The sequence below is a fragment of the Bremia lactucae genome, linkage group LG11 (genome assembly GCF_004359215.1).
Source record: "Bremia lactucae strain SF5 linkage group LG11, whole genome shotgun sequence".
NCBI classification, from domain to species: domain Eukaryota; phylum Oomycota; class Peronosporomycetes; order Peronosporales; family Peronosporaceae; genus Bremia; species Bremia lactucae.
In genome coordinates this window covers 2,731,469-2,757,028 of record NC_090620.1, presented here as the reverse complement: position 1 = coordinate 2,757,028, position 25,560 = coordinate 2,731,469, and the positions used below count along the sequence as shown (strand labels likewise).

The following is a 25,560-nucleotide window of genomic DNA, read 5'->3' as shown; positions in this document are numbered from 1 at the left end:
TCGCCGTAATTTTTCGGGTCTCTCTCGAAGACATAACTCACAATGTCCGAAATTTGAGCCGACTCCTCCTGGTCGCTGGCTACAGCTTCACGTATCGACCTTGATCTCGTGCCATGCGCCTCACGCTTCTAATTCTTCTTTTCCTTGTGAGCGCTCTGGAGTATTTTTTCTGGACCTGCGACTTCACTCGTAATCACTTGATTTTCATCATACTTTAATGAGCGCTGCAGCTGAATGTTTTGCTCCGCATTGAGCGTCTCGATGTTCACGACGTGCTGAGTCGTCACCATCTTGTTTTCCTTTTGTACAAACACACAAAATCCCTTGGTTACGCTGCTGATTCCAATGATTACTCCGACTTGCGATCGCTGTGTCAGCAAGTTCTTCTGTGGGCCTGTTGTACACAGCGCATATGCTCCCAAACGCAACGATCCCTCGAATATTGGTCGCTTTCTTTGTCAAAATCTCCATTGGCGATGCTCGTCCTGTATTAAATCGCGTCGGGATTCTATTCTTGATGTAAGACGAGTATTCGTCTGCGTCTCCCAAGAACTTGAGAGGGAGTTGACTTGCGAAGATCATACTGCGTGCCATGTTAAGTATCATCCGATGCATGCGCTCAGCTTTGCCGTTGGACGCCTGTTTCCGTGCTTCGCTTATTGTCGCGCAATTTCTGTGCGCTGGCAGAACAGATCGACATTATTGTACTCGCCTCCGACCGTTCGCAAAATGTGTATCTTGCTCTCGAACATGCGCTCAAAACCAGCACGAAGTCCTCGAATATTTTCGCAGCCTTGTCCTTCGTCGGTGCTAGGAAAACGTGACAGCAGTTCGACTTGTGATCGACGAAGTTAACCAGGTAGCGAATACCAAGTCAATCTCGCGGACCTTTCAAATTTGAGTAAATCACTCCGCCGATCTGATCGATAGGCGCGTTCTTCCCGATGTCCGTCCGAGTCTATTTGTTCTTCATCTGCTTTCCTTCTTTGCACGAATTACAAACGGTCCGATTGTTGTTTGTAATCTTGATACCCGAACCAGGCGTCTTTGCCATTCGTTCGATCGTGTCAAGGGACAGGTGTCCCATACGTGCATGGAAGTGCATAAGTGATCCACTCTGCACATCGTCTGCTGGCATGCTTGACCCTGCGTTAAATATCACCGCCATTAAAACATCTCTTGGGTTCTTTTGTTCCACCGGCGTCACTGATGTTTTGACGTACAGCACGTTCGTCTGCATTGTGACGTCAAATGCGATCTCCCCATCACTGCGTCGCACTAGGGAGCGACCTGATCCTCTGTAGACAAGCACAAATCTTTTTTGCTCCAGTTTTTTGTACGAGACGATGTTGCGCGCAAGCTGTGGCGCCAGGCAGACATCGGTAAGAGTGATCATACGATCTCCACCGTTTGCAATCACACGCAGATGGACACTTTTAACCATCGTGATCTTGAGAGATTCGCCGTTTACCATCGAGATCTCATGGTTGCACCCATTGGCGTCCTGCATCAGCAAGAAATCATTTCCAAGTGCCTACTTGAACCGCTGTCCAAAATCCAGTCGCTTGGTCTGCAGTCGTCGCGTCTCCGACAGCATTCACGGACTCGGTCGGCGCCTTGTTCTTTCTCCCGCCGCGGGCTCCACGCCTACGACGTTTGTTGTCGCTAATTGCAAGAGCCATGTCGGCATTGTTAGTCTTTGTGATGTTGCCAACGGTTACTTTTCCCTTGCCCCGACAATTCGCTAGAATGTGTCCCGTCTTGGCACACCCAAAACATCCGCGTGATTTTTTGCGCTGGGACGACGCCTCGACATGTGCAGCAACAATCTCACGCCCAACCGGTCCACTTTCAAGCTCAATCGATGTCGCAAAGTGCGTCAATTCTTCGGCATGTCTTAAGTAGTCGGTCCGTGTGGGGTCGTACTTGGCTCGCATCACATTCATGAGCTCAGGCGAAGCCTGATGAACAATATTGTCCAGTACCAGTGAGTCTGCACCTCCCCGTGCATCACTTACCGCGACTATGTACAGGAAATGCTCCGCCCATTGACCTTTTTGCATCCTTCTTTTGCGAAAAACGTTTCACAGACTGGCCGGCGGTGATCGTCGTCTTAAACGTCTCCAACAAGCGTCCCATCACGTAGTCCAGTGTTAAGTTCTGGTTCCACCTAAAGTTGACTTGCTTGTGGTAGTACATCTCGGCTGTACCGGCTAGGTAATGGCCTAGTAGGAGTACCTTGACGTCTTCGCTCCACCGAAAACCGCACGATGCCTCGGCAAAGTCGACTTGTCGTAGGAACGTCTTCCCCAATCATAGAAACCGGATCCCAAGCCACGATACAACTCTGTTCCGTCGAACTTACGGATAGTTAGCTTGCGTTGGGCTGCCGTCGGTGTCGCATAGCTCACCGCTTCTTGCTGCTGAAGTAGCGCTGCTGGACTTGCCGCTTGGGGAAATGCGTCGTCAGCGGGGGCGCGCCCCTTCGCTTGTTGCATGTACGGCATCGGTGACCGCGTCACTAAAGATGAGAACAATGAGCCTCCGAGTTCGGGTGACGGTCCTGGCGCCCGCGCTTCACGAGCCGCTGGTTTGCGCTCTGGTGAGTTTCTCAGCGTGTCGATTGTCATCGTCCTTGCGCCCATATTCGCGCCGAGAGCCGATGCAAACATACCGCTTTCTATGGCACCGCGCATACGCTCATCCTCGTCGATCCGTATCTGGGAAGTGTCCTGCTTCTCCAAGCGGTCCAAGCGGGCGGCGGTCGCCGAGCTCCTTTCGTGAGCCGGCGACAGCCGCAGTGCGCGGTGTAATAGCTGTGCGTCCTGGCGAGGCAACACGTGAAGGTGAGGCCTTGGTGTCGTCTTCTTTAGCCTTTGGGCTCAAAACCTGTAGAAAATTGATAATGGGCAGATGAGGGCAAATTTGATTATGTAATGTTTGTTCTTACTAGCACTGCCTCTCTTCTTCTTGCTCTTAGCCATGCTTTTCACACTGACTTCTTCTCTGCCTCTACCTGGATTTTGTAACAACGTGCAGCCGTTGCCCATCCATCCACGCCGAGATCTGACAGCCGTTTCACTACACGTATAAACCTTTCTGGAAAGTCCAATTACTTTTCCATCGCCTGTCCTCACTTTTTCCAACATTATCAGTACTAGCAAACGGTGCCCCGTTACATAAATCCCTTCTGCCAAGCACGATTTTTTTTTCGCCTCGCAAGCTGTGTGTGATTGAAAAAGCGGAGATATAGTAGCTGAAGCGGGCCACACTGATTCGAAAATGAACACATACGTTGGTACGTGCTATTTATCTCGATGCAACGTCGAGTACAGTCGTATCGTGAATCCACCAAAATACAGGCAAAAATAAGTCGCGCGTCAATAAACTTATTATCAAAATGACCATTTGAATAATTTATGCTTCTAACATTAATTGTGCAGCTTGTGCCGAAAGTCCTTGTCATGGCCGCTGTGTTTTCCATATAATCTACTGCATGTTCTATTTGGAACGACAACAAAATGAGTACGGTGAGTCTAGTGTGTGTGTATCAAGCTCTAAATATCACAAAAGAATTTGCAAAAAAAAGCTTATGCCAAATATGTATCTCAGCCATTTACAGCATATTTTTTCGCAATCTTTATTACCATCATGCGGAATAGACACTAATTTTTTTAGATGGGCACAAGAAGTCGGACGCTTAAATACTTACCCGGACACGAGCTGCGCTTCGCTATTGCACCAGTTTCGCGAAATAGTGCGACAGGAGACGTGGACGAGGCTGTGTGCCTGTTTTGCAAATATTTTGGCCGCGAGCAACGCGTTGGAAAGAAACGCAAATGTGCAAGTACCGTCAAATACTTTCGCGACTCGTTTCGGCCCGACCAATACACCCAACACCACCAATTACAGCATCCAACGCAATGGCAATTGTACAAATACTTAAGTGACGACGAAAAACTCGCTTTTTTCCCATTGACCGACAAAATGACAACGGCATCCACCGATCGTGGGGGTACTAATAATGTAATTGCCGAAGTATTGGTACCGGAATTGCACGAGCGAGGGCGCTGCTTTGACATCAAGGCAGCTATTGTCGAAATCGTCGCAGTCATTGCGGTAGGCATGGGCCCTGTCGAGCCCACGGTGCAAACAAGAGATCGATTAATGTACGAATACATGACACACCACCATTATGAAAGGGAACCGCCTTCGAATTGTCCAAGATGGGATCCCCCGCCAAATACTTTTGAAAAGTGCTATGTTGTTCGAAATGAACCACCGATGTATCGTGTGGTATTGTATACTAAGGCTCAATTGGATTTCGTGATGGAATTAGCGGCGCAAGGGTTATCGGGAACGCAAATTGCAGCCTCTGTGAAAGTACTTCGACGGCATCATTCAGTGGTATGTAATGATTTATCGAAACCTATATCGAAATCAAGCGAAAAACATGCAACTGCGACGGAGTGGCAGACGTCACGTGTCACAAATAACATGCATCCCGAGTTTGGTGAGGTTCAAACGTCAGAAATTGTTCGATTGGGCGTTGCAGTGAGCCTAAATATCATTTCAACCTTTCTTGAAGAATCATGGGCATTTTCATTAGAATTTTGCACGGTGGTACATGCTCAATCGTTTTCGTATCTTGATTTGCGTGTCCGGTTTTACAATCAAATCGGAGGATTGCGAAGTGCTCATTTGCTAGCAATTCCGAATTCAAACAACACGTGTGATCTTATGATGCGGAATACGTTGGATCGAGTGCTCACTGTAGTACTTTCCGATTGGAAATCAAAGCTTTTAGGGATCTCGACGACTGGATCGATACCGTTTTCGGCTCATATAAACAAAGTCGTTGCTCATTTCCAAAATGTGGCAACCCGATCCGTACTGTATCGCACTTCTAATTGTGTTTGCCAGGTTCAACACATTATGCGTTGCTTTTTTAGTTCTATTGATGATGGCCAATTTTTTAAAACGCTAAAAAGCATGAGCGCCTATGTCCGTCAGGAACCATGCGTGCTATCAGAGATCAAGACACTCCCTGGCTTTTGGGATCAATTGAATATCGATGCTTACGGTGATTCAAGTCCTTCAGTGGCAATTGGACGAGAGGTTGATATGCTTGTAGCTCACGCATCGTTCCTTCAATTACATCTTGAAGCAGTGAGTTGCTCAAAGTCGCAGTTAAAAGTTTCTGTCGCGTGGTGGGCGGGACTGCAAGTTGTACAATGGATAACAGCTCGCACTAATGCCGTTTTTAATGTCTTAGAAGAGCACCACGTGACAATTTTCCAGCAAGCCACCGTGATAACTAGATTGGCAGAAGAGTTTATCACGAATTTACAAGCCCAAATTTTTGAAACCAAGGGTCTCGTGTCGAAACGAAGTTCCACCGACTACATCTCGTTGGACAAACGAGTATCTTTGTCTAAAACACACTTGGAAAATTTTGTCACAGGGTCAAGCGAGTTTGCTCGACATGGAGACACTGCAATAGCACAAGTTACCGCCGAGCGCTTTGCAAATGGTGCTGTGAACATGATTGCGTCGCTAGTCGAACTTAGCGTGAGTCTAAAGCAGCAGTGCGCTGCTTGTACTACAAACAGATACGATCAAAGCAATGTTGTGACCCATGTGTTGCCGCCAGTTATGCCTCAGGATCTTGCTTGTTTAAGCTCAGACGAATTTGATGAGATGCTTGAACTCCACGCTAACATGGCGTGCGCGGATACTGATGTCAACACTATTCGAAAAGAGCACGAGCTTTTGCAACACACTTTTGCTAATAATACCAATTTGAAAACCATGCAAGGACTGTGCACAAAGAATACGCCATTCCATGTAGCGTGGAGCCTAATGGATGGCCGCTTTAAATTTCTTGAAGCATTGGCCGGTGGGCTCGCAACAGTATTTTCGTCGCACGTCGTCCCTATTGCCGACAAGTACAATTCTGATCTCGTTCTTTGTCCAAAAGAATTAGACGAAGCACGTTTGATGCTCGCGGATTTTGAGCTAGAAAGTGCCTTGCATGGAAAGCAATTTCCAGCACTCGCACAATTACAAGAGGAAATGCTCGAGCGCGACATTGATCAACGAGTCCGAAAGCACCAAAAGACGACAATTTCAAGTTAATTTTACGCTGCTGAAGCCATATAAACTTGATTATCCTGGTGCATACGATAAAATCAGTATTGGAATTGGTTTTTTCAACTTCACAAAGAAGCAATGCTTTTTGTGGTACCCGGTTCGGCTGTGTGACAATATTGATGAGCAAACCACGGTCGACATTGCTGGTTGCAGCTTAATTGTAAGGACATTTCTTCTTTCGCTTACCATGTAGTGGATAGCGAAAGCGAGTGCTGCTGTACGTTCGGCGCCAGGAACAAGCATTTCCAGATATTATCGTGTGTTGTCAATCGTGTGAAATAGTGTTACCGCAAATCGTCTAGTTCTTCTTAACGAAATTAATTGTTTTGCTTAAGCGTGGATAAGACTGGTTGGCCAGGCTACTCTGGTTCCAATGTTTTGAAGCAAATATAAACTGCGCTCCGGTTTCGTGTAGTGTTATCTTGATAGTCCGGCGTTTCTTTCAAATCACATCACAACAGTCCGTTCTAACATCGGATCTCGTACATCGGTCCATACCTCAATAAGCTTAATATTCTTGCTCAAAGTTTACTTCTATGATGAAACTCGAGCATCCTCATACAGTTTGATTATTGCCGCACCCTCGCACTCTTCCTGCGTCACGGGACACTTTCCATGCCGCTCTACGTGGCGATGAATGCAAACGAAGCAAAACACGAAGCCGGAAGGTGTCATAGCCGGATTGACTCGTGTCTTCTTACACAGCGGGCACAAGGTCGGGTCCATCGTGATAACCGTCGATGCTTGGTCTGATATTTGCGGCGGAACTGGTGGAGGTGGAATCGGTGCGTTTGTACCAGTCATTCGCAATTTGGCCGCCACTCCCTCGTCCAGATACATCCATTCGACGAGCTTATATCCTGCAACGCCTAAAAGCAGAAGCACGTACGAGTGATCGAGCATTGTCCACGTCGTGCGGAACGCTAATCGCCGCACCCCATTAATCCAACCGGGTCCATCCATTTGGTTTAATTTTTTCTTGCGATTCATCGCTTCATTCTGCTGAAGTGTTGACTCATCATCGAGCGTAACTTTCACTAGCTTCATCCTCACCAGCCTTAAAAAAGGCGTAAAATATGGCGTATCTCCAAACAAATAGAGCAACTTGTACAAGAAGAAGACGCCCTCATACGCGAAGTGCGCGAATGGATATGATGCCACAAATCCCTTCTTTAAAGTCCACAAGTACTGGAAAATGTTCAGACGGCGTGTAAATGCTCCCATCTGCTGCTCTCTGCCACCAGTATCCGACGTCGTCCTCCTTGTCATCAACTGCTCCGCTGCTTCCTTGTAATATGTGTCGAGCTTTGACTTGAGGTAAGGCACAATAACCTACAGTAACAACTATTAAGTATTTTAAACAAAACGCACGCCGCTTTTATGATGCGAATTCAAACAATGACGTACAGCTAACAGCAGCGTAAATGTCCTGACTCGGGGTGTCGAAGACCTCGTTGTCGGTTCTGCATCCCGTTTAACATTCATATGCATGACCCGCTTCATGCCGTACAATCTTTCTGTTACAAGACTATCGTACTTGGATAGGAAATAGTACTCAATGCATAAACGCAGCAGCGTATAGCTTTCGTCCAGTCGACGTACTGGTGTCAGCAGCGCCAGGTTCGGAAACGACTCGCACAGAACCGACACCAAGTACTCAATTGCTGGCTTAATACTTGATGTCATACGCTCCTGCATTACGAGCTCAAAAAATGATGGCGCTGCTACATTTTTTCCACCGTCTTCTAGAGCAAAGCCTCGGGTCTGCTCTAGAAATAGCATTCCACAATGATGTAGCTCTTCTTTTCAACGCAATTGTAATAGTGTGGACCACTTTGCCCTTATCTCGCCTCAACTTGAAGATTGCATCCAATCAGATTGCTTGAATGCGCGAAAGTAGAGTGATGATCAGGGGAAACTTCATTTTCAGATTTACCTCCTATTGCAAAAGCGGATGATGCGTCGGATCGCACCGGCTTCGCGCCGCCTCTTCAGCACAGCTATGGCTGATACTGACGTCGTCATCGTGAGCTATGCGCGTACGCCTATCACTTGCTTTAATGGCTCATTCGCGTCACTGCATGCACCAGAGCTAGGCGCCATCGCCAACGCTGCGGCCGTCAAGCGCGCCAACCTCGATCCGAAGCAGATTCAGGAGGCGTATCTAGGAAACGTAGTCAGCGCTGGCATTGGACAAGCGCCAGCGCGCCAGTCTATTCTCAAGGCGGGTTTTCCTTCCTCGATTCCGTGTACGACGATTAACAAGGTTTGCGCATCCGGCATGAAAGCATTGGCTTTTGGTGCACAGAGCCTCCTGAGTGGCAGCCAGCAGATCATACTCGCAGGTGGATTTGAAAGCATGTCAAACGCTCCGTACTATATCCCTAAAGCTCGCACGGGCTACCGTTTGGGCCACGGCTCGCTGGTGGACGGCGTGATCCACGATGGTCTATGGGATCCTTACAACGACCAGCATATGGGAATGTGCGGTGAGAAGTGTGCACAAGACTTTGGCTTTACCCGTGAGGAGCAGGACGCGTATGCTATCGAGAGCTATCGCCGTGCAGTAGATGCTAGTGATAGAGGATTTTTCAAGACCGAGATCACACCCGTGACGATTAAGGGACGGGGCAATCAATCCAAGATTATTGACAAAGACGAGGAGATGTACAGCACCAAACCAGAGAAAATTCCGACCCTACGTACGCCATTTAAGAGTAATGGCACCATTACAGCGGCCAACGCGCCATCACTAAATGATGGCGCAGCTGCCATGGTATTAATGACCGGAGCGAAGGCTCGTGAATTAGGAGTACCTCCTTTGGCGCGAATTCGGGGCTTTGCTGATGCCGCACAGGACCCAATGGAATTTACGATTGCACCGTCTATGGCGGTGCCATTAGCTTTGCACCACGCCAAGCTTGAGATGAGCGACGTAGACTACCACGAGATTAATGAGGCTTTTGCAGTTGTGGCGCTGGCGAACATGCAGCTTATGGACATCCAGCATGACCGTATCAACGTGAACGGCGGTGCCGTTGCGATTGGCCACCCCATTGGCATGTCTGGTACGCGTATTGTGGGTACGCTCATTAATGTCCTTAAAGAGAAAGATGCAACTATCGGCTGTGCGGCCATTTGCAACGGTGGTGGTGGCGCTGGCGCCATGGTCATCGAGCGCTTGAATTGAGATAGAATCTAGTGGTAAGCAGCTCTATATTTTCTCATTTGAGATCGCCTTGGTATCGTAATGACATCTTTTAAAAGCATACTTTCTTAGCCTAAAGTTGATTGTCCTCACTGTAGCGTTGCGTAAATTTCTCTTAGGTTCTTCCGCAGAAGAAAGCGCTGGTCTTCAGTCAACTCATGAGCATCACACATGGTCTCCACGAACGACTCAATCTGTGGAAGTGGAACGTCGAACTCGAGCATGCTAAGCGTATACGAGCCCAGCTGGCCAAACACGATGTTGTGAACACGGCAAACAGCCTCTTTGCGGGATGATAATCCTATTTTATATAATTAGCAACACGTCATTATAGCTCAAATCATATTGAGTCAAAAAGCAGCTTAAAGTCTACCATTGTGCTTGGCGGTCTCACTCGAAAGCTCCTCCCACGGACATGGCTGAGGTGTCCGATGAAGTTCCTCGCCAATTGCTATTAAAAGTGCTTTTTCCCAGAACTTAAGGCAACACATGATACAAGCATAATTATTGTGAGAAGACTGAAAGATGTCGTTGACAAAGTAGGCCATACTGACCGAAGGGGATTTCCATATAATATGATTTTTGACTTCCATTTGCAGGTATGTACGTGTAGCTCCACGTCCAATTCCTCCTCCATGAAGCAGAGGATGAGTATGATCCACATGTTGAAGCAATTCCTTGCAATTATTACTGGAAAGACTTTTGCTATCTGCACACAAGTACGGCCTTCGCCACGCTAAAACGTCGGCATCGTCCATTTGAGTTTGACTACGTTCATGTCGTGGTGACCCATCAGGATCTTGTTCATCTTCGTTTGATTGAGCTTGCCTTGGTTTTATTTTCGGCATATAGAACGTTTCAGCCAAGATCATGGCTGTCTTTGCCGCTTTGACATCATCTTCGCGGACACATTCATCAAGGAAAGCATTAAAACATGTGACAAGAATTTCAAAACTGGCATGGTCTTTGACTTGAGTCTCTAAGCTGCGCTGTCGATTCAAACATTTTACAAATAAAGCACGTCCTTCCGCCGTCGTGCAAGTTTCACGTACAAGACCGTCAATCGATGAAATCGTTGGCGCTTTCGTTGAGCTACTACCACAACTATCAACGCTAAATAGATCTCGAGGAAGTTCTTTTAACAAATCATCACTCTCATCACTAACCGGAGCATAAGACTCAACATCTTCATAAAAACATTGATGAAGCGCAGTGCTCATGGGTGTCTGCTTGAGAACGGTTTGTGGACTGTCTAGTGAACCAATCGTTTGTTCGGCATTATTATCGACAACATCATGACTCACAGAGAATGAAATGGTATCTGAATCCGCTCGAGAAGCTGGCGAGGTGATTAAGCCATTTTCAATGCTGCGTCGACATTCTGACAGACCAAGCGATTGCTCTCTCGACTTCAATAAACGATTCCCTTGCGCCTTGTTCCACTGCCAATCCAGCAACGCCAATGCCTTGCCTTGAAAATGCAAATTATCCGGATCCCGTTGATTGTGAATGAGCAATTGAATATCTTCCGCTCGACTTAAACTCTGGACATGAGTCTCAAGTGTCGTCAACATTTGTTGCGAACGCTGCAATCGCTCCTTTTCCACGTGAACAAATCGATGAAGACTTGTACTAAGCTGATCGAGTCGTTCTTCCTCTGCTTTCTGATACGCAACACTCACAGCCATGGTCATTTCATCCCTTGCAATAATTTGATTATACAGCGTCGTCTTTGCCCGTGCGCGAGCCATAACGGCCTGAGCCTGCTCTTCTTCACATTTCGAAACGCGAGTAGCCAATCTCTGCAACTCAAACACTGGCACTCCAATTTCCTGCATCAATTAAACAATCGTAAATCTCTGTCTCTGTTAATCCGTCCGTGTATCCGCGTACATGCAACGCGAGCCTCTGTCTGTCTCGCGATTCCCGCAATTCCATCGTAGCTCTCTTCAGTCGATTATCTTCTCTGCAATGAGCAGCTGCAGCTTTCTCGTACTCGTTATTAGCATTCAAGATCACGCCTTTCAGTGTCTGAATATACGTCTCGGACGCGTCTTTTAGCGACTCCAGCGGTTCTGCGACCTGCTCGTCCAGCACTTGCGCCATGATCAGCTGCTGCTGACTGCTAGCATCTATAAAATCTTTAAGCTCGAACAACGCACGCCGAATACCCGTCCCGGGCTCCTCTAATTTACCAATTTCCGAAAATGCGAGCTCTCGGAGCTGCTCGCTCGCGCCACGCTCTGCCTGCGCTGTACACCGAATGAATGCAACTAGTTCTTTCAGGCTACGCTTTCCCTTATCTGCATGCTCGTAAATCGCGCTAAACGGTACTTGACAAAACGTACGACGCCATTGATTTTCTTCATCGGAGCCTGCCCAGCTCGTGTCCATTTGGAGCATCGAATAAGACATTGCAAATATGCCCTTACAAACGATTACACAAGTACGAGAACAGGGCTTTACGAGCAAATGTCTGTATTTTCGTCCTATCGTTCTACTTCACTATTTTGCTACCAACTAGATATTTCCCGTCTCAAACCTTCCCATCGACTTTTTCATCTTTCAATCATCATATCGCAACTGCAGTAATTCCCGCTTTTGTGTCTTGAAAGAAAAAAACAATTGCCAGACTAATGATCATGACATGGCCAACGAAACATTAGCTTGAACCACGAACGCATGCCAACGACGTCCAAGCATCTTTGCGCTTTTGACGATGCCTCGAGTACCTTGCTAGAAACGCGTCAATCATTTACCTATCTATACTGTCGACGATACTCTGCTGCAGAGGATGGCACGTCATAGTCCAAAAAGATGGCCTCCTTCCGTAATTCATCGGCATCCGATGCCACGTCACTAGTCATCATGTCACCAAACGATACCGACTCCAGCAATTCCTTAGCGCTTCCAGGATCCTGATGGTGCCGCTCTTGGTCCGCAGGACGATACTCGGACTTCAAATAGCTACTTAATGAAGAGTACGAAGCGACATTGTCGTTCTCTGAGCTTATGCCAAAGGCACTTCGACCATTATCGGTAAGGCCAAATCCAGTATCAATCGAAAGCCCAATGCCCATCATTCCGTGGCCAAACCCATCATTCACAGCATTGTCCTTGTTGCTGCTATATGTAGCATCACTGTTCGTAGGCCATGGACTTGATCCATCTAACGACGTACCTCCACTGCATTGATTCGAGAATATTGAGAATAACGGAGCAGGAGCGGGTGGGAGTGGAGGCTGTTGTGGCTGCTGTGGGCCTCGTGACAAAGGGGAAGAACCCCACGATTGGTGTTGCCACGGCGTCGCTTGCCACGACAAACTAGACGTGTGCTCTGTAGTAGTATCCACAATGCCATGAGGAAGAAAGCCCGACTTGGACGGAGACCCAAGCGGGGCCCGTGGCGACAATTGCGGACCTAAATTCGGAGAGAGCCTCCATTGCTCAATCACGGGATCATTATTAAGCGGATGATACGCAACATCTAACGGCGACATGTGGCCATTCCTCGTTACAGCTTCCATGATCTGGTCGGACGATCCACGCGAGGAACCCGCCGAAAGCGGTGGCGAGGTAGCAACAGTGCCTCCACATAAAGCCTCGATTCCACAATTCGAGAGTCCATCCCCAAGCACAAGACTCGAGAGAGCATCTGCAACGCCACTAATCGCACAAGTATCCAAAGCAATACCGTTCCTCGTATGCAGATCTCCATGACACGACCGCGGTCGTGGCGAAGATACTCCCTTCGAAGACAGCATAGCATTCGGGCTTTTCAGACTCCCGTACCGAACGGCAGCAGCGTACCCACTGAGCATCCCATTCGGCATGAGATTCGCAGAGCTCGTTCCGCCACGGTCGAACTTGTCTGCTCGCATTGCAGCTACAAAACCACTCGAGGATGGAACGCTTCCCGAAAGTGACACTGGCGGCGTTGTGGTCGTACTTAGTTCATCCATACTGCCAATCGATCCTGGACCTGATGGACCACTAAATGAATCACCACGCGACGAAATTGACCGCGGAGGTGGGACATCCGTCCGTGGAACGGCTCGCTTTACTTCCACTGACTTGCTATCAATCACGTGGTTTTTCTCTTGTAGCACGAGCTCGACACTTGTTTCGTTCTCAAAAATGACGAATCCAAACCCTCGTGACTTGTTCGTTTCACGATTAAACATCACTTCAGCCGACACGACTTTGCCATACTGCGAAAAATATTGTTTAAAATCCGCTACAGAGTATTGCAAACAACAATAAAATTGTTTTTCAATAAGTCATTTTGCAATATTTGTGTACCCCTGGAAATGCAAAACGTACCATCTTTTGTTTCATAATGTAACCCGCCGACAAAGATTTTTTTCGTCGCACCATGGGCGCCAGTAGTAGCGAGAGAATTGCTCCCAGTGGGACGACTCGATGGTAAGCCAGTGCCAATATCGCGCAAGCTTTCAGCGCGAGGAACTGCACGCTTCGCTTCGACCTAATTTAGACACAACAAGCGCGTGAGGGCAAGTAGCAGCCATTGCCAATATGAGGTTATACGTACGCGACGACTGTCTAGAATGTGATTAGGCTGGGCCAAGGCTCGATCGACGCACAATGGATCTGCGTAGGTAATAAAGCCAAATCCTCGTGATCGCCGTGTAATGGGGTCTTTCATCACCACGGCATCCGTTACGATGCCATACGTCCCAAAGTACGACCGGAGCTTTTCTACAGAATGCATTTCTTTATTAGTAAATCTCCCTCTTGACTGAACTTGGAAGTCCGTACCATCCGTCGTCTCATACGAGAGGCCCCCGATGAATATTTTTCTATCATAAAGAGTCAGTACATGATCTGTTAAAAGCCTCACTTTAAGCATCGTGTGTTAGCCTTGTCAAGGCTACAAACGAGTCAGTAAAGCAGCACGTAGCAACTCACCCTAACTTAGTTGTGTCGGTCATTTTCACGTCGCCTACTGCGCTAAATTCGAGCCAACTTGGCGTCGTAGAAGACGTGTGCGAAAAATACTATTGGCTGTCACTATGTGCGCCGCTAGAAGTCTTTAATGTCGCGCTGTGAGGTCTGTCGCTCGGTCTGACGCGAGTTGCTACAGCGCAAGAATTCTTGGTCTCACGAAAGAAGCGGCGCGTAATTTGTAGGAGCGAGGCTCAATTTAAACGTTGCCGACAACAATAGATGCGAGCGGTATGTGAGTATCAAGAACAAGACGCAGGCTGTGCTGTCGTCTTCGCTGCAAAGCTTCTCGCACTTTGGATGTCGTTCGATCGGCGTGTTGGTTTTGTTTCAAGCTTACAATATGTTTACGATGAGGAGCGGTAAGTGGTCAATTTTTCGCAATAGTGCTCGCGGATTGGCTGAAGGGCCGAAATGCTCCTTTTAGAGTATTGCATTGCTAAATTCTATGAGATATTGCATCGCTTCGAAAAATAAGATCGAATATATCGTATCGGACCCAGTAATCTGTAGACTTTTCACAATGTTTAATTTGTGCCCAGTTCAGACGTATTGTAAAGGTGTCTGTATTAAATTTTAAATAGTTATAATACGACTACGAACAGCAGCTTTCTATCAAGTGGCACGAGATGTGTTTATAGATTGCTTCAAAATCGAGATAGTTTTAAGCTTTTAACTTGCTCGGGGTGAACTAGCGACAGTCTGCCACCAGTCGACTGCATATGAAAGGCGAGCGTGAAAACCCTGTGAATTACAGGCCCATCGCGCTCAGTGTGATAATGTGAAAGTTCTATCGGAGGTGCTTGCTTTCGGCCTTCAGATGTATTTATTCAAACTTGTACATCTTGACCAAAAGGCTTTTGGAAAGGTCGTTCAATGCACCAACACGTTTGTTTTCTATCTGATCTTCAGGACCTTGTTACGAGATGGAACACCGATGAATATGTTGTTTTTCTCGATTTCGAAAAGGCGTATGAACGGGTCAATGGAACTACATGTTTAAAATTTTCGACTGGATGGGTTGTGGTGAAGAGTTCCAACGTTGAGTGCAACTCCTGCCCATCCAAAAGCGCGTCTCATAATTACTGGTCACGTGCAAGAAGCCAAACGACCAACACGGGGTGTCAAACAAGGTAATTCGCTCTCAGCATTGTTATTCTTCTGGTGATTGAACCGCTTGGGAACCTCCTCGGGCACCATGAGGAACATGGTATCTGACTTCACAATTACCAGCATGTTCGTTGCTGATGATTCAACACGTCTTAGTGTCAGGATGAGGGTAAATTACGACTGAATTAAAATTAGTTTAACTAACCGATACTTTTGGTATACTCCTTAAGGTATCGCCTATCCTTAATCTAATTCTTACTGAGTATCATCTCTCCTAATTGCGCAAACCTTTTTACTTGTTTTTATTATGGCGCATATGTAAAATTGAATTAAAGAAAATGAATGGTTTAAAAGGTAAGTCGAAATGAGTGGTCAAGGGCTGAGCAAGATGACTGGTCCTTACATCCTCCCCGATTTGATCTCTCGTTGACGCTGATTGAAGTTGGCGACGAGATCCTTCCAGTGGGAGACATGGCGAATATTTTTCTCTTTTTCCCAACTGGCTTCTTCCTTAGTTTCGCCATGCCATTGTACGAGCCAGTATGGTTGACGATTGAACTGGCTTTTCTTCAAGAGACGTTCAATAACTTGAAGATGATCCGCTGTGCCATTATCCACGAATTTGGATGCTTTCGGTATCGGACGACTTCGAAATTTTTCTGGTGTCGGTTCATACTTTGATAGAACATCGACATTAAAGGTTGGATTAATCTTATTCATACTTTGTGGTAACTTAAGCCTTGCCACATTCGGATTAATCATTTTGATAATTTCGAATGGTCCCACCTTTCTTGCCGCAAACTTAGCTCGTGGTGTCCCCATATCTTTCGCAGCATGTTTCAACGATATTCTGCGAGTATCAAGCATAACTAGATCTCCAACCTTGAATTCAACTTGATTTATTCGGCGTTTTTGATCGTAATATTGCTTTTGCGAAGCTTGTGCTTTTAGGAGATTTCTGCGAGCCTGATCGATGATCTTTGTTCGTTCTTCGATAAACTCTTTTGCGTATACGTCAATCTCCTTTGGTTGACTATTCCAGCCTAGAGCCTTCTGCCATGTAGAGCGTTCCTTTCTTCCCGTATCTATTTCGAAGGGAGAGTATCCGGTGGATGCACTAACCAGTGTAGAGTGCGCATACTCTATGCTTCCCAAGTGTTCGGTCCAGTCAGTGCCATGGTAAGATACCATGCATCTTAGTGCGTCTTCTACCGCAAGGTTCTGTCGCTCGCTCTGTCCATCGGCTTGAGCCCGATGAGCAGTTGTCATACTTAGACGAACACCGATGATCGTCATCAAAGACTTCCAAAACATGGACGTGAACTTGCTATCTCGGTCACTAATGATAACTTCTGGAAGACCATGGTGCCGAACTACAGCATCAAAAAATACTTTTGCTGTTGTGCATGCATCATCCTTAACGTGCACTGCTGCGTACTTCGTTCGTTTGGACAACTTATCGACAACCGTTAGGATGGCATCAAATCCATTGGACATAGGAAGCCCTGTTATGAAGTCCATTGACACCACTTGCCAGCAAGCCTCTGGTATTGGAATTGGCATGAGTAATCCGTTTTTTCGTTGATTATCATGTTTCCAACGTGCGCAGGTTTCACAGGTTTTGACATATTCCTTGACGTCTTTCTGCAACGATTTCCAGTAATACCACTGAGCCACTCGCAAGTATGTTCTGCGATTGCCCGGATGAGCAGCAATTGCCGAATCATGATATTCCGATATAACTTTCGTTCGCAAACGGTTGTTGCTGGGCACGCAAAGACGTGTAAGCTTATTTGACGTGCGCAAAAACAGCAAGTCTTCTTGCTTGACAAACAATGAGCTTGCTTCTGAGTTTTTCCATGCTTCTTTAAACTCAGCATCTCTGGCGTAGCCTTGTTGAAGTAGCTTGCGAACTTCTGGTGACAACTCGACATACGACGCTGTCATTAAGGTGGCAACTTGCAGAGCCTCAGCCTCCTCCCGGGGCAGAGTTGGCACCGAGGGTGAGCAAAGTAAACGTGTACCTCGTTGTTGGCAACTAGAATCGCACTTATGGAAGTGGATATTGTCCACGACAGTATCATCAGGCCGGCGCGAAAGCGCATCAGCTACGACGTTTAAAGCACCATTAATGTGGTGTATAGTAAACGTATATTGAGCGAAGGTGGTCAAGTATCGAGCCAATTTCGGCGAGACTTTCGGATGATGAAGCAGCCAAGAGCAGGCGCTATTGTCCGTGAAAATCTCAAACTGGTGACCATAAAGGTAATGACGCCATTTGTCTAACCCCGCTTTAATTGCAAATAGCTCCTTTTCATGAGCAGGCCAATTAATCTCATGGACTCCAAGCTTCTTTGAATAAAACGCTATTGGATGGTCATGTCCATTGAGAAATTGCGATAAAACACCTCCCACGCACGACCCTGATGCATCCGTAGTCAGTACAAACGGGCGTGAAAAGTTGGGCAGAGTCAGCACAGGTGCAGCTTGTAAGGCAGACTTCAGCCTTGCGAAGGAATCTTCCTGTTCTGCATTCCACAGCCATGGAGAATCTTTCTTAACAAGATGACTCAATGGCAGAACTATGTGCGCAAACTGATGAATAAAGCGGCGATAATAACCAGCAAGACCAAGAAAACTTTGCAATTCCTTTACGGAGGTCGGTGGTGGCCATTTAGCGATTGCTTCCGTCTTCGTATTATCAACGGATAATCCTTTGTTGGAAACAGTGTGCCCCAAAAAGCTGACCTCTTGACGCGCAAACTTGCACTTGCCGATGTGAGCGAATAGCGTTTCCTTGCGTAATTCGTCGAACACGATAGCAAGATGGCCAAAAAGTTCGTCATAAGAGACGGAAAATATGCAGATATCATCCAAATATACCACAACAAATGGGAACTTTCCAAAAAGTACACGCATCAAGCGCGACCAAATGCCAGGCATTCCAGCAAGACCCATCGGAGCAACGCACCACTGATACGTCTCATTAGATGTACGAAACGCAGTGTACTTCTTGCTATCCGGATGGATACGCATCTGATGGTACCCCTGAGCTAAGTCAATGACTGTGAAATAGCTCATACCTTGCATTTTATCGAACAATTCATCGATTCGCGGCAAAGGTATTTTAGGGACGACTGACTTTGAGTTGACGTAACGAAAGTCAATCACCCAACGGAGCAAAATATTTGCGTTTCCGGATCGAATCCATTCCGAACGAGATACACTCGTACCGGTTTTTGGGTCCTTTTTAGGAATACCAAAGATGTTTGATACCCACGGCGAGTCTGAAAGCTCGATCCATCCGCGGGAAAGGTTCTCATCGACAAACTTCTGTAAAGCATTTTGTTCAACTTGTGAAAGTCGAAACGGCGGACGATTACTCGGTTGCGCACCGGGTTGCATATTGATTTCAAATTCAACTGACCGATTAGGAGGCAATGAATTCGGTAACTTCTCCGGAAATACATCTTTATAGGAATCAAGTAAAGACTTCAACCGTTTTTCCCGAGGTTTTGTAGATTCCGATTCTTGATAAATTTTGACACGATAGACCTCTTCGTATTTTGATGTCTTCAATTTCCTTGAAAAGTCGGCAGAGGAAATAATGACCGGTTCAAAAACCTCATCCTGTGGTATGTTACCACCTTTGAACGAAACTTGATGAGTACGCCAATTTATTATTGGCTCGTGCGCAGTAAACCAAGGCTTACCCAGAATTACATCTTGGGCTCATTGGCCACTCGATGACCGGAATGTCAGAAAATTGATTACCATCAAAGAAGATATTTGCGACTCCTTTCTTCACCTTTCTTTTGGTGGTATTAGTGCCGTCGAAACGAGTGACTTGAATTGCCACTTCAGACGTGACGCGTTGCAGCAACCCCGGCTTTACCACATTGCATGTGGCGCCAGAATCGAGCATTATTTTAACAGCACGATCGTCAAGATGACCCTTTTTGACGATCAAATCTTTTCCCGTGAAGGAAGCAAAGTCAGCTTCACTTAGTGTAGTGATATTTTCATCTGACACAGTCGCGATGGTTTCTTCTTCGACTGACTCATTCTCGAAATAGTTTACGTTTGCACGCTCGCGACGATATCCGTTGCCGCGACTATTTTGCTGGTTCCTGCGCTTGTAACACTGCTGAATCGTGTGCCCCAGTTTTTTGCAGTACGCACACTTTGGTTTATTTGGACGTCGGCTATGGACGCGAGAAGACCTATGAAATGGCCGAGCATTGTCGATTTCCATCAGCTCTGGCTCATTGTTTAATTCTCTGGCCACATTTGGTGGACCAGGACGAGGGGTTGTTGCGATATGGTGATTATAACCAACCGAATGTGCGCGTTCAAAGTCGAGCGCCACAGTAATAGCCTCCGACAGTGTATTTCCCCGTCGGTATTGAACTTCTTCTTGCGTTCTTGTTTTTAATCCTCGTTGAAAATAGATTATTTGGTCTATCTCAGTCATGTCCTCAACTTGCGAAATAATGTGTCGAAATTTCGCAATGTAGTCCATTAAGCCTTTGCAACTGGCTTGTCTCAGCCGATGCAGGTCGTCTCGAAGACGTTGCTGTAGATCCGCAGGAACAAATTCCTTTTCCACTGCTAGAAAAAACTCGTCGACTGAGTGAATTTCTGATTGATGCAGCAAGAACCATTGTGCTGCTGGTCCGCGCAATGAACTTCCTAGTACGGCAAGTACTTGAGGAGCCATTGCGTCTTCTCTCCACTTCGTACCGCGCGCAATAAAATATTGCTGTACTTGCGCGTAATAAAGTCGAACCGACTCTTCACTCCTTCCGCTATACGTCGGTATTCTTAGCCCGTCCACCTTAAGCCCACCTTCTTTTTGGGAGTTAGCCAAGGATTTGATCAACTCTTGTTGTTGCTGTAGCATATGCATCATTTGCTGCATTAGCTCGGCGTTTGAGGGTTGGCCCATAATGGAAGAAGATGTGTTCGGAACTTTTAAAAGACTTAGTTGTTTAGTTTATTTAGGTCTCTTAAGTTAAACCGAAGATCCTTTAAGATGGTGCGCTCGGCTTCTTCCAAAAGCGCGTCTACTTCGTGTAGCGGAGCTGATAAGGTGGACCCTTGCTTGGGCAGGCAGGCTTTCTCCTTGGTGAGTTGCTTTGCTAAGATCTTTGCAATGCGCCGAGTCTTTTTTAAAGACGCAAGCAGATCGTTCGCAGTCTTTGAAGACTTTTCACCGTACTCAAAGAGGAAAGCCTTACTGCAGTCAAACGGAATCTGAGTAGTAGCCTTTCTCTTCTTGCTCATAGAACTCAACGACTTACTTTAGCTCTTAGGCGTAATGCGTTAGAGATTAAACCTTATCCCAGATGGATTAACTGTTTCACCGAGTTAAGCCGGACCCAACCTCACACAGACTAAGCGACTATATCTGCCTAGGCAGACGCTTAGAATTACAGTGGATACTGAAAGCCACACACTCAAAACTGCTACGCAGCGCTTCCAAAGGGATGGAGCAGTTGACTGCGAGCGGAAATTCCCACGCTACAAGCAGTACCTTATTGGCTGCGAGCGGAAATCTCTCACGCTACAAGCAGTACTTCGCAATCCAACGCAGTGCAGTCCCACGAAGCGCGAAAAGCGAAGAAGCAAGCGTACCGCGAAGAAGCAAGCGGACGGCGAAGAAGCGGCAGACGGCGGAGAAGCGGGCGTGCAGCGGAGAGGCGAGCGGACGGCGGAGAAGCGGCGAACGGCGGAGAAGCGGGCGGAGGACGGCGGAGAAGCGGCGGACGGCGGAGAAGCGGGCGGAGGACCAACAAGTGCTACCACTTGTCAGGATGAGAGTAAATTACGACTGAATTAAAATTAGTTTAACTAACCGATACTTTTGGTATACTCCTTAAGGTATCGCCTATCCTTAATCTAATTCTTACTGAGTATCATCTCTCCTAATTGCGCAAACCTTTTTACTTGTTTTTATTATGGCGCATATGTAAAATTGAATTAAAGAAAATGAATGGTTTAAAAGGTAAGTCGAAATGAGTGGTCAAGGGCTGAGCAAGATGACTGGTCCTTACACTTAGTACTTTGAAGGATAAGCTCTCAGCACAGCTTGAATTAAAAGAATTAAAAAATTGAAGAAACTTTGAGCCGAGGGCCTCGTACAACGGCAACGAATTTAATCGCTTCTTCAGTTTGTGCGTGACGCTAACCCAACAATTTTTACAATTAAACCACGTCGGGTCTACGACTCATTGCAGGTTTCTTTCCCGACTGGAGTCTCCGCAACGTCAGCTTGACTTATCCCCGTCTCCACGGCTTCGATCTCAAAACTGGATCAATCTACCAATCTGGTGGTGTGTTTATCATGCGGCGCAAATGGTTTAAACTTCATGGAATTGGCAGGATCTGGAACACCACACAAGACTCACGCACGCGATGCAAGAGCCGATCTGGTTTCACGGGAATATGATTTTTCAATACAGTCGCGTGTTCCTTCACAAATTAAAATTCCGCCGCAGTTTGTGCATCGTAGCAAAGTTTTCGTTGTCACATGGCGTAAACCTTCCGAGTACGTTCCCTAGCAGACGTGCTAGATGGTAATAATCATTGGAAACGTTCCTTCCAGAGATCACTAAGTTGGATTGCCATGGCCCTCGGACGTCCGCCTAGAATCCTTAATAAGTCGGATACTCATCGATCGAAGATCGAGTGCATGTAGCATACACTCCGTTCGATCACTCTTCTCTTGCTGTGGTCTGAACGCGACAGTCAGATGTACATGTGACACAAATCGATGCCAAACATCTCGACTTTGCAAGTGATCTATACCACGTTCAGTGCTCATGTTTACGCTTTATTTCGCCGGCACAATAATGACTTACAACAAACATCGCTACGTCGGGTGCTGCAAGAGTATAAGCAAAGTCCGTTTTTAAGGAGATTCAAGAAACGTAACGAGTCGCTCTTTCACGTACGGCACCTAGCTCACTCGCTGCTGTAGCACACTTTTATTGACGCCAAGTCTTGCCCGGGATTAGACGACTAATGTAGTTGCCTCCGAGCGTCTTGGGCTTTCGTATCGATGGCTAAGACAATTTTTAGGTAGTCAAGTAGCCTTGCAGGAAACGCGAGAAGCCACATTCGTGCAATTGGGCCATAAATCAGAGAGTCAGGCGCTGTGCCAAATGGTCGCCTGCGCTCTTCGACTCAAAATACTTGGAATCACCATACTAATTTATCGAAATCGTTAGAGAGTAGGATATAGTCAAAGCGGTTCCGACGGGTATAGGGCCACGAAAGACACGGCCTTTCGGATGATAAATTCTCTACGGATCGACAACTTCTAACCGATTTAGCCACGCTTCTACCAGTTGATGGGAAGGATCTTGTGCCAGACGCATCATCAGCAGGATTAAGTGCCGCGTTTAGATCACCTAAGTTAATGTGCGTAGGTGCTCAAAGAATTTTTTTCTTTAGTGTGTACCGGGCACACATTGTAAATAAAGAGTGAGGCTTGATTGACAACAATTTCAACTACCAGATATTTGCCTTGCAAATATAGTTATTGTAAATCTATTGCCGTCTCATACCCGAAAATATCAGAACGCAAGACGGTGAGAACACCGCCAGACCGACGCGGAGGTCGTAGCACTGTAGTCATTGAAGAATAATTTGTGCTGAAAGCATGCATCTTGATGAAAAGCAAGCGTAGCAAGATGATGCGAGTCACGAAGTTTGGTTTTATGAACATATGAGAGGCTGAGATTCATGATAATATTCTCGATTAGTCGGTGACCAATTTTATTGATCCCGTTGGTATCGACAGACACGAGGCTGACATTATCCAACAAGACATGGCCACTAAACTCCACAAAAGCCATTGTAGTCCTCAAGCCCAGTTCAGGCTTACCTATGTAAAGGATATTCAAATTCTCGAAGCAAGACTATGACTTTTTAATACTTTAATCGTCGATACTAAACATGGGATAGGCTTTTAAAAGCACCTTTCGGGTGTGCAGAAAACAGCTACAATATTGTTTGAGGGAAAGCAGCACGATAATTAATTTGGTTTTTGGGCTAACTCCCATATCGTTCCGAGATTTCTGGCTGAACTGCTCAGATATTTCATTTTAACTCAGTGTCTGAATACTTTGAAGTAATAGAATTCTCGCAGCGAATTTTCAAGTCCAAAATAAAGCTTAAATTAAATATAGAATCGCTGTACTTACTTAAAAATTCGAGAGTTCATCCCGTTGATCTTATCGTAGCAGAAAACGTTGCCAATATCTGACAGCTTAAACTACTCCACGCGCTCATGTCGTTTAGAAACCTAACCGACTTGGTGTAGTCCTTCAGCACACCTGTCTTTGCTCTTTCCTCTGACGCCGTCAAGTGTAAGCTCGCTAGGTCCGGCTATGCAAAGCTCGAAGTTCGAGAGGCGGTCTTCTGTGTGATAGAAATCTCGGTCGCAGCTGCGACTAGAGATCTCGCTTGTGGGATTGCCCAACGCTTGCTGGATCAACGAGAATCTCTGTCTAGCGCCTAGTGCAAGCGCGTGGATTAAATTGCAGAGGTCGCCTCTCGCGCACTACTTGCCACCGAAACGGACAGCAGCTCTGTAATGGGGCACTACAACTTGTACTGCTTCAGTACAAGTCTACTTCGCACTGCTTCAGTTGCGAGTGGTGCCTTACGTTATTTCACGTACACTAGAACGTGCAGAGGAAGACTTCTCTTTAAGGCAACTAGGTTAGAGACGGTTAAATGAAAACTGTATTAATATAATTAAGTATCTCTTCTTTCTATCTTTTAACTTTAACTTAATCATAAATAATACTAAACATGCAATTGAAATCTAATCTTATCTTATCTTATCTGTCTATCTCTTTTGTTTACATCTACAGTTGATTAGTCTGCGGGATAAATCGATATAATGATCTATACCTATTTATGGATAAGATTTCTGAATATTACTATTTAAAGTAATATCCTCTAAATATTATCTACCTTTTAGATAATATATTTATTAACAACCTTTTAAGTTTTAATTTCATTTAACGATACACCCCGTTACAAACTCCGCATAGGTTCACCCTTGCTGCTATTGGAATTATAAATGCAGCATTATCGATCGGCAGTCCCAACGCTTTTATTATTGAGGTTTCATCCAGATATTTCATGCACTGGTAGACTTTTGACCTGTCGAACTTTATCGGACCAGATCTGGCTCTATCTTAGCCGAAAGGTCCTGGGGAGGGGATGCGGAGCTACCTCGCCACTTCAGTTCAAAGGAAGAATTATTGACTTAGAGTCAGTTACTCCCATGAAAAAGTTAAGTATCGATTGAAAGAGTCAAAGAGTCGTACAATTTCATAGATCTTAATGAGTCCTAGTTCAAGGAACTCAGTAGTTCGGAGATAAAGGCAACTAGTGCCCAAGAGGGTATTCCTTAAAAAGCTTTCAACTCTTACGGTTCGCAGCGCAAGCCTTAGGAATGCACGACACGTTTCGGATCAAGCACTTTACTGATGTTTTTGAAATGTAAATATAAGCCTTACCCTAATTACGTATACATTAATTTTGGCCACCAGATATCTATGTAGTTGCCGCCAAGTTTCAGAACCCATAGATAAATAGGATGTTAATGCTATAACCTTTTATAAATGATACAGATATTTTGCCCTTGAAGGGTATAGCAGGTCTTAACATCCGCAGCGTACCCCGTTACACCTTCCCTCATCGACTGTTGACATCGTGTGTCGGCATTCGTCTTCATTTCCAGTTTGAGATTTGGGATCAAAATATCTAACCTCAACTCTGGTTTCGGATACCTTTGCCATATGACACCTCTACATAAGACACCGACTCTCAGTTGCTTCCAAGACAACTGCTCTCATTTGCTTTCTAGAAGGGAAGGAATCTTTGGACTACGGTAGCCACACTCCATCTGAGGTAAAGAAAGAAAAATACCCACCCGATACGCATAAGCGCAAAGACGATCCTAATCGGGCCCGAATTCGCCCCCAGAACGCGGCGTTGTGAATGCTTTGCTGCATTACGCATGACACTAGGTCTAGAGCCCAACATAAACCGCTTTGAGTAAGAGCAAGCACTTTTTAACAGACAGTAAGCTCGTCGCCGAG

At 46.2% G+C, this 25,560-nt stretch overlaps 4 protein-coding genes across 4 annotated transcripts; 2 read left to right on the top strand and 2 right to left on the bottom strand.

The window, feature by feature from the left end:
- Positions 1-3,678: 3,678 nt before the first annotated feature.
- CCR75_006360 (uncharacterized protein) lies at positions 3,679-6,138 on the top strand (the record flags this gene model as incomplete). Its single annotated transcript, XM_067964430.1, has 1 exon — positions 3,679-6,138. The coding sequence occupies one exon, from the start codon at positions 3,679-3,681 to the stop codon at positions 6,136-6,138; it is 2,460 nt and encodes an 819-aa protein (XP_067823754.1).
- Positions 6,139-6,687: 549 nt separating this feature from the next.
- CCR75_006361 (uncharacterized protein) lies at positions 6,688-7,935 on the bottom strand (the record flags this gene model as incomplete). Its single annotated transcript, XM_067964431.1, has 2 exons — positions 6,688-7,485; positions 7,561-7,935. 2 exons carry the CDS (start codon positions 7,933-7,935, stop codon positions 6,688-6,690), a joined length of 1,173 nt encoding a protein of 390 aa, XP_067823755.1.
- A 220-nt stretch (positions 7,936-8,155) lies between these two features.
- Positions 8,156-9,343, top strand: CCR75_006362 (uncharacterized protein; the record flags this gene model as incomplete). Its single annotated transcript, XM_067964432.1, has 1 exon — positions 8,156-9,343. One exon carries the CDS (start codon positions 8,156-8,158, stop codon positions 9,341-9,343), a length of 1,188 nt encoding a protein of 395 aa, XP_067823756.1.
- Positions 9,344-11,773: 2,430 nt separating this feature from the next.
- On the bottom strand, positions 11,774-14,610 carry CCR75_006363 (uncharacterized protein). The gene is made up of 4 exons (XM_067964433.1): positions 14,291-14,610; positions 13,914-14,181; positions 13,685-13,847; positions 11,774-13,598 (listed from the first exon to the last, which is right to left on the bottom strand). Exons 1-4 carry the CDS (start codon positions 14,311-14,313, stop codon positions 12,121-12,123), a joined length of 1,932 nt encoding a protein of 643 aa, XP_067823757.1. The 5' UTR covers positions 14,314-14,610; the 3' UTR covers positions 11,774-12,120.
- Positions 14,611-25,560: the final 10,950 nt, after the last annotated feature.

Bases quoted from the DNA above. Each gene is read 5' to 3' on its own strand.
- CCR75_006363 (XM_067964433.1), bottom strand. From the start codon at position 14,313: ATGACCGACACAACTAAGTTAGG. The intron at 13,848-13,913 runs GTACGTATAACC...TGTCTAAATTAG, and splicing joins ACATTCTAGACAGTCGTCGC to GTCGAAGCGAAGCGTGCAGT. The intron at 13,599-13,684 runs GTACGTTTTGCA...AATACTCTGTAG, and splicing joins ACATTATGAAACAAAAGATG to CGGATTTTAAACAATATTTT.